Source organism: Rousettus aegyptiacus, unplaced genomic scaffold, assembly GCF_014176215.1.
Source record: "Rousettus aegyptiacus isolate mRouAeg1 unplaced genomic scaffold, mRouAeg1.p scaffold_m13_p_3, whole genome shotgun sequence".
Classification (NCBI taxonomy): domain Eukaryota; kingdom Metazoa; phylum Chordata; class Mammalia; order Chiroptera; family Pteropodidae; genus Rousettus; species Rousettus aegyptiacus.
Genome location: NW_023416306.1, coordinates 154,880,088 through 154,893,373, shown reverse-complemented (window position 1 = coordinate 154,893,373; position 13,286 = coordinate 154,880,088). Strand labels below are relative to the sequence as shown.

The following is a 13,286-nucleotide window of genomic DNA, read 5'->3' as shown; positions in this document are numbered from 1 at the left end:
GCCTGGTCTTGAGGGTTAATGCTATTCAATTGTTCTGCCAGCAAAAAGATGTCCATGTATGTCACAGCAAATCCTCTAAACCCTTATAATCTTAAGAACTTTTTAAACTGCCAAGCCTAACATTTCAAGGACCAGATTTTAAAATTAAGTTTGTTTTGAATTCCCTGAACCACTGTTACATGTCTGAGACACTTTAAGGCTACAACTGCAAATTACTTTAGGCACGATCTCTTAAAAATTGGTCTCTGCCAATTATATTCTTTCACCTTTGTGAAAGAAACCATTTGGGAGATGACTACCTTAGGATTGAATAAAAGAAGTCTTTGTGAACTGTCAGTTTTAACTTTAAAAGAAGTTAGAGGAAATTCCTAATACAAGCATCCAGTGCCTGCATCACCCAAGAGTTTAAATCATTCAGGACCCCAATCCCTTTGTACTGTGTGCTTTATGACTCCTCTGGTTTCCTTTCCTTGTGTCCCCTTTGCAGCGCCTTTGGACGGGAGATGCTGAAGCGGAACATTGGCGTAGTTGTGGTGGGATTTCCTGCTACCCCAATCATTGAGTCCAGAGCCAGGATTTGCCTGTCAGCAGCTCATACCAAAGAAATTCTTGATACTGTGAGTAGACCCTTTCACCTTGATATAAATATACCTTATACTAAGAAGGCCTGTATAGCAGATGGAATTAATCATCTGTTGACCCTGACGTTCTTTGAGCACCTAAGATATTTACCAGTAAAACAGAGGAAGGAGTATGCAGTGCTGCTGAAAACATTTCTATTTACAAACAATTGCAGACAAGACCCTGTGTGACCAAAGCTCTGGGGAATTATCCAGCTTCATCTTGTCTCACTCTCTCTTTATGGCCTCTGCAACTATATCATTTTTTTTCTCCTCTAGCTGTTTTTCTAGTCTAAGCTTTCTTGTATGTTGTTTTGTCTGTAGAATTTTCTCTTGAGCCTTCTCTTTCTTTTTCATGGAGCCTTCTCTTTCTTTTTCATGGCTGACTCCTCCTCATTCTTCACATCTCCATTTAAAGGAAACTTGCTCAAGGGTATTCCCAAACTCTCCTGCTTGAGGTTCCCTTGGAATCTTAAGGTGTACCTTTAATAAATTAGTCACACCTGTTATTTAATAACAATCTACATTAGATAAATCTTGAGGATAGGAACTAAGCTTGTTTTGCTCACTCCATGTCCATAGGACCTACTACGGTGCCAGGTACATAGTAGGGGCTCATAATTATTACCAAATTGAATTATTCATGGTCTCTTAATATATTCTTATCTCTTGATATTCTTTTAATATACTATTCTTTCATATCTAAGACTTCAGACTTTAAATAACATTTCTGGGGGTTTATAGAGCTCTCAAACATGGTATTTACATAACATTAATTGCTAGAAATATCCGTTAATGCTTGGAGAGCTACCCAGCTTAAAAAATATCATGAATGCGTGTTTTTAATTGACATTTTATATTTCTGAGCAGCTGAGACTAATTTTTTCCGTTTCAAATTTCAACATAGCAAAATTTCTACAAGTATGAGTATATTCTTAATCACATTCTGACACTATAAAATCGGATTTAATTTATTAACTCTGTATCTTTTTATTTTCTTTATTTTTGATTATCTCATTCAGATTTTTTGTTAAATAGATTTTCACATTTTTCAAAATTCTCAATGGTAAATTTTTGCATTTTTTTCTTAACCCAGAGATCAGCTTTTTTTTTTTTTCCATTCTACTGTATTTAAATGTATAGGAGTTTTGACATGCCTTTTAAGTAATATGTGTCATTATAAACAAGGGCTATAGTAATAAATTATGTCTTCTAACAACAACTTCGCTGAGAACTGTACATATTCATGAAAGAATTTAAATGTAAACAGGTATCTGAGCAGATTTCTGTTGCCAACAGTTATGGTTGCCAATTGAGAATTCTTTCATAAAATCCACTTGAGAGATTGTTTGACTGCCTTCCATTTAGTTTTTCTAAAACATAAAGTGCATTTCTTGAAACCATAAGTTTGTCAAAGTTGTTTTGTCTTATGCTGTTTCGGTGAACTAAACATGAATTTTATGAGATACAAACAAGTTTTCATTTAGTAATGCGCCTTCTGAGATTATTCTAAATATAGAAAATGCCATAAAATCCACCAACAAAACCCGACCTGCTAGAGCTAGTAAATGTCGTCAGCAAACTCACAGAATGAAAGATCAGGACACAAAAATTAGTGTATTTCTGTACAGCAGCATTGAACAAATGAAATTAAGAAAATCTTGTTTGTGATAGCATCCAAACAGTGCTAAAAGAAAAGAAGTAAGACTTAAATAAATGGAAAGACATCCCATGTTAATGGATTGGAAGATTTAATATTGTTAAGATGGTGGTATAGCAAGTTCTATAGATCCAGTTCAATCCCTGTCAAAATCCTAATGGCATGTTTTTGCAGAGCTGGAAAAGGTGATCTTCAAATTCATATGAAAATGTAAAGGGGCCCCAGATAGCCAAAAGAGTATTGAAAAAAAACTGAAGTTAGAGGAGTCAAACTTCCTAATTCCAAAACTTACTACAGAGCTATAGTAATTAAAACAGTGGAATTCTAGCAGAAGGATAGACATGTAGACCAATGGAATAGAATGAAGAGTCCAGAAATAAACCCAAGCATCTGGCCAGTTGACTTTTAACAAGGACGCCAAGGCTAGTCAACGGGGAAAGAATAGTGTCTTCAACAGATGGTGCTGGGCAACTGGAACCACATACAAAAGTGATAAGGTTGGACCCTTGCAACACGATGGACTTTGAAAACATTATGCTGAGTGAAAGAAGCCAGACACAAAAGACCACATTTACACAAAATGTCTAAAAAAGGCAAACTTGAGAGGGTCAAAAAATAAGATTGGTGGTTGTCAGGACTCAGGGGTATGGAGGAATGAGAAATGACTGATGTGAGTATGGGGTTTCTTTTTTTGAGGTAATAATGCTTTAAAATTAGATAGCGATGAAAGTTATACAACTCTGTGACTATACTAAGAGGCCATGAATTTTACATCTTTAAAAGGTGAATTTTGATCATGGTCCCCACTGCCATCTTTCAGTGCATGAAACTTGTTAGTTATCCTCTCATCATCGCCACTATTATATTTTTAATAGGGAAAAACAATCCAAATTTTATTTTCTTCCATCATAGAAAAAAGAAATAACTTCTTTTTTAAAACGGAAAATAAAAGGGCTAAATCGTAAATATTTTTATGTGGGTTAAAAATATTTGAATAGTACCATTGTATTTGCAATATGTAAATTAATGTGTAAATTATTTTCATGTGGAGCTTTCAATTAAACGTCTTCTCAAAGGTACCACTGTTCTGATAATGTATTGAAATCTAGCTCTTAACTTGCTTTTTATATTATTAGTTTTTTTTTTTCTTCCTACAAACACTGATTTTTAAAAGTTAGTTTAAGAACAGGTAAATGTATCTTAACCAATAATGAACTGATTCTTTTTTCTAAAATAGAAAGTATACATTTTAATATGGAGTAATAGTCATATGAGTGGACAGAAAATTTATATGCTCTGATGGAGATTTGGAGTCTTGCTCAGTTAAAAGGCTTCTGCTGTCCCCTTACTGTTTATTAGTCTAATGAGATGGTATTATATAGATAGAGCCATTGTCTTCGAAGCCCAGGTCTGCTCACCCCAGATTCGTTATTAGATGCACTAGGTAATATCCACAGGTGCTTGGGGAATGAGTGACAGGGCTGGAGCGCTGCCATGAAGTGAAAACTGCCTCCTGTGACCTGTGCCAGGTACTTTTATTAGCCTTAGAATCTGGGATTTAAAAATTTTTGCTGTCTTCCTTGGATTTCTCTGAGAGGTTATCTGGGGCATAGAGTTTCACCATCCTTTCATTAAATTGTTTTCTGAGAAGTTATGAATTTCTTATATTGGGATCCTCTATTTCGACTGGCTGTGTGCTGCTGCTTTTCGGAAAGGTTAACTCTGAACTGATGATGATTCATACTTTACTGTATGTACGTTATACTTCAAGAAATTATTTTTTAAAAATACATATAAGAAACTATACACAGATTGCCTCTACCAAGTAGGACTAGTGTAGCAATCAGGAAGAGACTTTTCATTTCATAACTTGCCTTAGTGTTTCAGTTTTTTATAAGAAATATATTTTCTTTGAAAAATAGTTTTACAGAAATGAAGGTTATACCGAGACAATTAGAGTTTTGATGAGAAGATGGGATGATCTCTCAAGGTTAGGATTTTGAAGTTCAAATCCCAGCTCTGTCTTTTCCTTGCTCCCTTACCTGCAGCCTGTCCATTACCCACACACAGTCTCCTCCTCTCGGCTTTCATTTTTCCTTACTGAGTCTGCATAGCAGTCCACTCTGGGGACTATCTGCTTTGCCTCTAGGAAGCATCTCAGTACAGACTTCTCATCAGTTTTCTGGTAATGTGATAATGGAAAGAACAAGTACTGAACGATAAAAGGAGAGATGACAAATTGTGGCCAGCCTGACAAGTCTAGGGTGCATGTTCCTTTTCCTGCCAAGCATGACGTACTTTGATGAATTATACCCTTATTCCTGCAAACCTGCTATTCACAATGCATTATTCATGGTCAGTCTGACCTCCTTGCTCTAAAAGCAGCTCTTTTGTACTTTAGTCTGATCAGGGTAAATGTGCTAGACACAGACGGTCCCACCAGAGGACAACTTTGCCACAGTTGTTTTTAGGAAAGTAACACCAGGCATGCCTGCATCCTGCTGGCTCTGTCTCACCTCTGCTTTGTCTCTGATACTTTAGGCTTTGAAGGAGATAGACGAAGTTGGGGACCTATTACAACTGAAGTATTCCCGTCATCGGTTGGTACCTCTATTGGACAGGCCCTTCGATGAGACTACATATGAAGAAACAGAAGACTGAGCCTTTTTGGTGCTCTCTTAGAGGAACTCTTCCTCACCGGGGACAGTGTGTGGCCTTTCTGAGCCAGTTGCAGGAACCACACCTCTGTGGCCATCTCATACGAAAGACATTTCCTCACCTGACGGTGGCCACCTCCACTCTAAATGGCATTTTGTAAATAGTAAAAAAACTGCTTCACATTCTTCTTTTGCTACATTTCACCTTTTTTTAAAAAAAAAAAAAGGTGGCTCACTTTTCTTTTTTGTCCATTAAAAAATGTTTTATTTTATAACTATTCTACTTGTGAAATCACGCTGACCCTAGCCTGTCTCTGCTAACCATGCAGGACATCACCCTCTCCCAGCCACCTCGCAGACGTGGGCCCATTCAAAGCTCCTGCTAGCCCTGGCTCTACAGCCTCGAGACTCACCTGGCCCACCTCCCTAGGGAGCAAGTGCCTTCCACTTACTTCCACTCCAGTTCTCAGAAGCTACCAACCTTCACATTCTTATTTAACCAGTCAAGTAATCAACAACCCACGTGTTTTCCCTTTAGTCTTAAGTTTAGCCATTTAAGTAAAACAGTAAACGCTGACACTGCTGAAATTTCCCCTTGTTGTATACCTCCCTCTGGTCGGGATCCTCCCAAGGCTTGGTCTTGTTCCATTTTGTTCTGGTCACCAGACAATTTCTTTCGCCATCAAATATTTCTTCTTGCTGGTCACAGTCTGAGGGTATGTCTGGTTTCTTGGTTCTTCCCAAGCTCTAATCTAATACTCCTGTCCTGTTTAGAACACTTAAATGATTTAAAGGCACCCACATCTCCCGCCTTCCCCCTCCCCCGCCCTCAGGTCAGACCTCCTGGTGAAGCTGACTGAGGCCCCACTGCTCAGTGCAGAGCTGCTTGTGGGAGTGGCAGGCACTCCTGCTGGGGCGAGGAGCAGGGCAGCATGGAAGGGCAGGGCAGAACGTCTGTGGTTTGCTGCTTTACTGCTTTCTGCTTTTCAAAATTATGACGGCCTTTGCCTGGGTCTGGTTCTAGACTAGGATTTAAACTGGTAAAGGAAAATGTTGGTAAATCCTCTGCTCAGAAATCATTTGTCATATTCCTATTTAAGGATTAAAGTTATTAACTTACCCTTTTTAGAAGCTGACCCATTTAAGTTTTACTCTTCTGAATGCTAGTTCTTTTTATTTTTGATGTCTTGAGATAGTTCTAGCCTGACATCAGGAGCCCTTGCCTTCCATTATCTTTTTTTTTTTTTTTTTTAAAGAAATTCTGAACACATATCTCTGCTAAACTGGGATCCTCTATTTTAACTCCATTTTCATCCTGGGAAAAGGGATTTCTTTCAGAGAGCTTTATACCGCTTCACCAAAGAACACCACATCTAAAAACGACTGTGCTAAAATTTCTTTTTTTTTCTGTTGACCAAAGCTTAAGTGAAAAGAACTTCTGGCTTTATTATACCCAAGATCAGCTTGCCTTTTAGTAGTCATGAGGTGTTATAGGAAACGATTGGGAATAGAATGGAAAAGAATAGTGTGAAAGTATTTTTGCACATCTCTTATTTTTGAAATCACTCCTTTTTTTTGGTAAGAATTCTCAGTCCAGACTCTTGGGCATCTCGTTGTCAGCTGTGGTATGTATGTGTGGATACATGTCGTGGAGGATGTAAGCAAAATTATTGTTCGTAAAGTTTTGTTTTCATGTCTTATGTTATCTGTGGTCACTCTCAGCATCTGAGAGTCTTAAGCCCTTGAAATATTCCAAGATTTCATTTAAAGAACCAAGTAGATATGCAGGGACTATATTTAGCATGTACAACTTGCAGTAAGAAAGAAGTTATGGTAACCAAGTTAACTGGTCCTGTAAAATAAAGTACATTGCTAACCTTTCCTGTACATCTAGTTCTTCAGCATAGAACCCCATGGGAATACCAGGAGGCGACAGGGAACTTCCCTTCTTGGGCGAGCCTATATCTAAGTTTCTTGTGCCTAGCACAGTCTAGCTGAATTTTGTGTGTAAATACACTTCACTTTCTATTAGTGAAAACCAGGAGGAAGGATGGCTTATGTGGAGAGATTTCCTGGCTTCTCAGGGAAGGAGGAAAAGGTGAGGGTATCTACTACCACCTCCCTGTTCCTCCCCCCACCCTCCCTTTCCAAATTGATGAGGATCTCGGGCCCCTAGTCATACTGGACTTGGCAGCAGCACAGAGCTGCTAATAATGCCAAAGGCAGGGAAGAAAGAGAATTGGGATAATTCTTGTTGCTTAAGAATTTGTGTAGGGATGTGGTAAAACTTCCTAGAGAAGATTAAATACAATTGACTGTCACCTGATTGCCATGCAAAGAATTGCTGTGACCTAATTCCCCTGGTGTGTGTCTTTCCTGCTGTTCTAGGTAAGCCAAAATGGGATTTAATCTGTACTCGCTATAACCCATGTGATTAGGAAAGGGGAGAGCAGTGGTTCTCCTTATGTCTCCATGAAGATCAAGAACTGTTGAGCATTTCACAAACATAAGCCCAAAGGCGTTAGGAAGGGGGAATTATGAAAATCAAAGGATTCATCTAGGCTGTTGAGCAGCTGTTCGCTTAAATGCAGCCTCAGAACCTAGTTGTGCTGTTATCTGCTTTACATGGAAGTTCGGTGCCTAGCAGGCAACTTAATCCATTAAGCCAGTTAATCAAAATACCTTCCACGTTGAGAAAAGCATGTCCATTCTCTTCTCAGCTTTATCCTCATGAAATCATGAAATGTAGTGTCCAGTCTCCTGGCCAATTGCCATGTGCCCAGACAGCCAAATTAGAAGGCTGGCTTCCTGCCTTTATCATACAGAAGAAATGCTAGGGTGAGCCAATGATCCCTTTGCTTTTAATTGTATAGAAAATGCTGTCATCCTTTTTGTCATTTCCAATGACCTGTTTTTCAAGCACCCTTTGCTATGGATTGTCTCTTCTAGAGTGGAAACCAAAGGGGTTAGCTGTAGCCCTTACTGAAAATGTTTATTCAGTTCTTCTATGGTGAGTCTGCAGGTATCACGTTCCCAGTCCACCCTTGGAAGCGGCTTGGGGGGCAGGGAGCTGTGGGCAAGGTCTTGTTTACTTCATAGTACACATGATAAATGGCCTTAAACCGTAATTCTTTGTGGTATGATGAGTTGTAATAAACTGACCCTAAAGAATGCAATGGCTCTTAAACCGCACTTACTGTGTTTTTAATGAAGCTGCACCCAAAGCACTGTTCTTTTGGAGCAGTTGTGGGGAGGTTGAATGAAAGGTAAAAACAAGAGAAGTGTCTTGATGTTGGGCTAAGTGTCCTGCCTTGTTGCCATCTGCATGGATAAGTGGATCCTGCTTTGTACGAGGAGCCCTGTGCCAACTCAGTCTGCTTTTTTCAACACAATTCCCAGGTTTCTTGTGCAAAGCTTGGTTGCTTGGTCTGAGCTGCCAAGGGAGTGTAGGACATAAACCACTGTTTAGGGTGGAGTGATAACTTGCCTGCACCCTGAACATTAGGTCTTGTTACTTCTATGATGTTAAACCAATGGTTGTTATGACAAAAAGCATCCTTGATGGTTCTTCACAGCATACTGGTGAAATACTGTGTCAGTTTAGCCAGCATGCCCACACAGTCATGAAGCCTCTCCGTACAAACGTAGCTAACATTAAGAGAAACAGGAAAGTCAAAATAGCTTATGGGGAGCTGAGATCTTGGTTTTTCTGGCCTATATTTTTCCACTGACCAGTTTACCTGTAACCTGGAATTTACAAGAGGTGCTCTGATAACCCCTCTCCATTGCTGTAATGCTCATATAATCTGAGAAAGTGAGAGAAGGGGAGATGTCAATAAAAACTTAATGTGTTAAAATGTCATTCTTTCTCCCTTACCCCCATCTCCCTTTTTTGCCAGATGATTTTTTATTTTTTATTTTTTACTTTATTGGATGACTGTGAAACTGTGACTCATGGTTTGAGGTAGGTGTATGAGTCTTGAGAGTGCATGTCAAGAACTGAAGGGGAACTACTTGAGATGACTTAAGAATCATCCCATTCAAATATATTGGTTTGCCCCCCAAAAAACATTCAGAAAGCTGCATCTTTTATTCATCAACCAATAAATACTGAGTGCTACGTCCGTGCCAGGCACTGCACTGAGCATTACCAATAACAGCAGCAAACAGATATGGTTCCTACTTCTAGTAAACAAATAAGCACGTAAACATATGAGTCATTTTGCAAACTGCTAAGTGCTATGAAGGAAAAGTAAAGAGCATGATAAAAGATTGTAACCAGTATCTGCTTTAGACAGAGGTGATACAGAAAACTTTTCTAAGGAACGGAGGATATGAAACAGTGTGGTTGAAGCTCCCTAAGCCAAGGGGAGAGTGGCGAGGTGGGGCTTGTGAGGAGGTGGTAGGGGCCCGCTGCACTGGGCTGGGTGCTGAGGAGTTTGTCTTACGCACTGGGGAGAACTAGTGACAAGTTTAAAGCATTCAAAAAGATAAGCACTAGCTTTTTTCTAGGCATTAATGCATCGATAAAATTTTTATGGAAATGCAAAGGAACTAGAATAGCCAAAACAATTTTGAAAAAGAACTTAACACTAGCTAATTTCAAAACTTTCTACCAAGCTACAGTAACTAGGACCGTGATTGGCATTAGAATAGTCGTACAGAGCAATACAACAGACTAGGGAATCCAGAAATAGACCCACATATATATGGTTAGTTGATTTTCAACAAAAGTGCCAAGTTAATTCAATGGGGGAAAATACAGTTAGTCAACTAATGGTGCTGGACCAACTAAATATCTAGAGGAAATGACCTGTGTTAATGTAAGAAACATCCAAACCTCCAGAGAATTGTTTAGTAGATCTAAACTGACCACAATTGCCAAGAAGCAAAATCTCAACAAAGTGAGAAAAATATTTCAGAGAATGGCAGTTTTGCAGCTTATTTTCTACATTAAAATCAAAGGAGAATGGGGAGCAGAGCAAAGGGAATGCAGTTAGCATTAAGATGTTGGCTAGGTGGAGGGCCAGGGGAGGGAGGGAGCAATTAGGGGGATCGTTTTATGAACTATATAGATGTCTAGCCAAGTACCGTATACTTGAAACTAAATAAATTTTTAAAAAATCAAAGGAGACATAAGGTATTCAGGGAACAAGATAACAATGAGGGGTTCTGTGGTCTCTGCTCTGGTAAGTGCCCTGAGGGGTCTGGAAAAGAGGATCACTCGACACTTCAAAGGTGCCTTGTCTTAGATGCAAAAAGACAGGCTCACAAAAGGTAAAGAGTGACCTTTGCAAAGGAAGCTACAGGCCTAGCACTATCCTCCACGACCTGCTTTTAGTTAGGAAATTTTATGTTCAGATGATCTGATGTGGTTACCTTCAGTCTCTGAGTGTATAGGGCCTGCCGTGCTGGCCTCCCCTGACCTTGTGAGGTTCAGTGTGTGGCCCCATTTTCGTCCACACCTTCAACCCTTACCTCACACACACAATAATTAAAACAAATCAGACATAAACAAAAACTAAAATATGAAATTTCTAGAAGAAAATACAAAAGGAAATCTGTGACTTGGTTAGGCAATGATTTGTTAGGACACAAAAAGAATAACCAAAAAAAGTGGATAAACTGAACTCATCAAAATGAAACCTTCAAAAGACAAATGAAAAATGCAAATCCCAGCCTGGGATAAAATACATATGACAAAGCTTTCTATCCAAAATGTATATTTAAAAAAACCTTAAGACTTAATAATAAACAAGACTTCAACATAAAAGAGGCAAAAGATTTGAACCGACACTAACTACATAAAAGGAGGTTTACTGATGGCCAATAAGCACATAAGAAAATGCTCAACATCATTGGTCATCAGCAAAATGCTTATCGAAACTGAAATAAGGCTTCCAGTTAAGATGGCAGAGTAAATGCTGTCCTTGCCTCCACCCACTAGAATGGCTCCATTCATTTATTCATTCATTCATGCATTTGGTGAGGCAACCCTTGGTTGGCTTCACAGATTGCAAGGACCTTGTCAGCTTACAATCCCTTATTTTTTTATTATGCCTACAGCACCTGGTCTTCCTAGGTGGGTTCCCATCCAAGGACTAACCAGGCCTGACCCTGCTTAGCTCCCAAGATCACATAGGATCGGGCTTGTTCAGGGTAGAATGGCTCAATTTAAAAGGAATCACAATACCAAGTGTGGATGAAGACATGGGAATGCAAAATGGTACAGCCATTTGAGAAAGAAATTGGACAGTTTTTCACAGCAATTTCATTCATCCCGGAAAAGTAAAAGCATGTCCACACAAGGACTTGCATTTGGATATTCATAGCTGCTTTATTCATAATAGCCTCAAAGTGGAAACAATACAAACGCCATAATGATGAATGGATAAACAAGTTGTAGTAGACTCACATGATGAAATACTACTCAGCAATGACAGGAACAAATTATCGATACCTACAACTAGATGGATGAATCTCAAAAGTATGTTCAATGAAAGCCAAACAATACAGAAAAATGAATTTATTGATATGAAATTCTAGAGAGACAAAACTAACCTAGGATGACAGTGGATCAGTGGTTACCAGGAACCAAGGGCAGGGGCGGGGGGGGGGGGATTAACTGACAATGGGACTATTAAAAGATAATTTTCAAAAAAGTAAAATTATGACTTACAGATATGAAAATGAACACAAGTTAAAGATTTTGTTTAGCTTGACGAGTAATCTGGTAAGGTTATTACAACCAATTTAAAGGAGATATTGAAAAACAAACGTTTGCAAATCAGGAATATTGAATCGAATGTGCAAATGAAGGAAAAATTGGTTTCCACACAGGAGAGAGGTCTGTCTACAGAACAGGACAAAATTTGCATTCCTGTAGACAAGAGTTATTTTGCTTTGCTGTAGGTACAGAGTTGTAAAATAGCACGAAGACAATGAAAGACTAGAATCGGATAAGTCAGGATGTACAGTATATGGTATATAGACTATGCATTGTTTCCCATTATAACATAGTTGTTTTCTTGTTTGTTTGTTTGTTTTCCCTGCAGCGCAGAGAAGGAAATTGGAGTGAAGAGAAAGCTTTATTACATCATGACAGTGGTGGTTACCTGGATATATACATTTGTCAAAACTTGCTGTACCGTATAATTAAAATAGGTGTGTTTTTTAAATTGGGCGTGTTTATTGTATGTACATTATATCTCATGAAGTTGATTGAGAAAAAGGTAACCAACAGCTTTGGGGAGGAAGGAGTGAGAACAAAAGTGCATACAGTGGGACCAACCAGGAGGCTATTGTAGCTGTCCAGGGAGAGGGAGAGGGGCTCGGTAGGACTTGACTTGGAGACAGGCACACACAGATGAAAAAACTCATTATTTTCTATAATAACTCCAAGTTTGAGCTGGTGGAAGATGAAAAAAATCGATGAAAAAAAATATTAGGTTGGATGTAAAAAATAGTTTTGCCAAAAAAAGAAAATCCTGCAAAACTTAGTGGTCTTGCACTTAGTCTAGTAAAAGCAATATGGTGTAGCAGGTACTCGAATGCTTGATTTCTTATGGAGAATATTGGTATTTACCATGTCACAGGCATCATATTAGGTTGAATCAAAATTGCCACTGTTCGACCCCTTTGACCAAAACATGGCAAATTTATACAGTTCATCCTAACATAAATGCTTAACATGGATTCTTATTTCTCACACTTGTGAAGTAGGTATGCCACCACCCACGCATGCACACACACTTTCACAGATGACAAAAGCACAGAGAGGTCAAAGAACTCCAATAATATTGGCTTCCTGGAAAATGGTAGAAGCAGGATTCAAATCCTGAGGCCGACTCCGGACTCAGACTGTAACCCCTGTGATGCAGTATTCAAAACACTGCAGAGTCCCGGCTGTGCTGCTGGGGAGAACAGTAGTTTCTCAGAATTGTGCCCCGTTTCCTAAGTTTCACTCTGGCTAAACCCAGATCCCAAGTTCTACGGCCGAGGTGGGTTTCCTGGCCATCCTCTCCAACAAACCAGGGGATCTGCTACCCTTGTCCTGAAACTGAGGCAGCCTTTGTGCTCCCTCCTGTCTCCCTAACGCCTTCCGATTGCTGGGCACTGACCTGTCCAAACCCCACCTACCCCACCTGCCCCACGTCACTGCAGGAACATTCCCTAATAGCCCCCATCCAAGCCACTAAAATTGTCACTGCCTCTCTGAGTTCCTGATCTTTATCATGAACTGAGGTTTTATGTTGTGGACGAAAGTGGGGCCACATATTAAAACTCACAAGCTCAGGGGAGGCCATCGTTGTCTTGTTCCCCAAATACCACCTCTATGTGCTGTGTTAA

The 13,286-nt window shown here is 39.4% G+C and overlaps 1 protein-coding gene across 4 annotated transcripts in view; it reads left to right on the top strand.

Moving 5' to 3' along the window:
• The window catches only part of SPTLC2 (serine palmitoyltransferase long chain base subunit 2), an 84,992-nt gene extending 72,733 nt beyond the window's left edge, over window positions 1-12,259 (top strand). For 3 of the 4 annotated variants that reach the window (XM_016156600.2, XM_016156601.2, XM_016156602.2), the window contains exons 11-12: window positions 488-617; window positions 11,993-12,259. In XM_016156600.2, the coding sequence (XP_016012086.2) occupies window positions 488-617; window positions 11,993-12,244 (382 nt within the window). In that variant the 3' untranslated portion in view covers window positions 12,245-12,259. Of the gene's footprint in view, window positions 1-487; window positions 618-4,821; window positions 8,114-11,992 lie in introns of those variants that run through there. The other variant, XM_016156603.2, reaches the window with a different exon arrangement.
• Window positions 12,260-13,286: the final 1,027 nt, after the last annotated feature.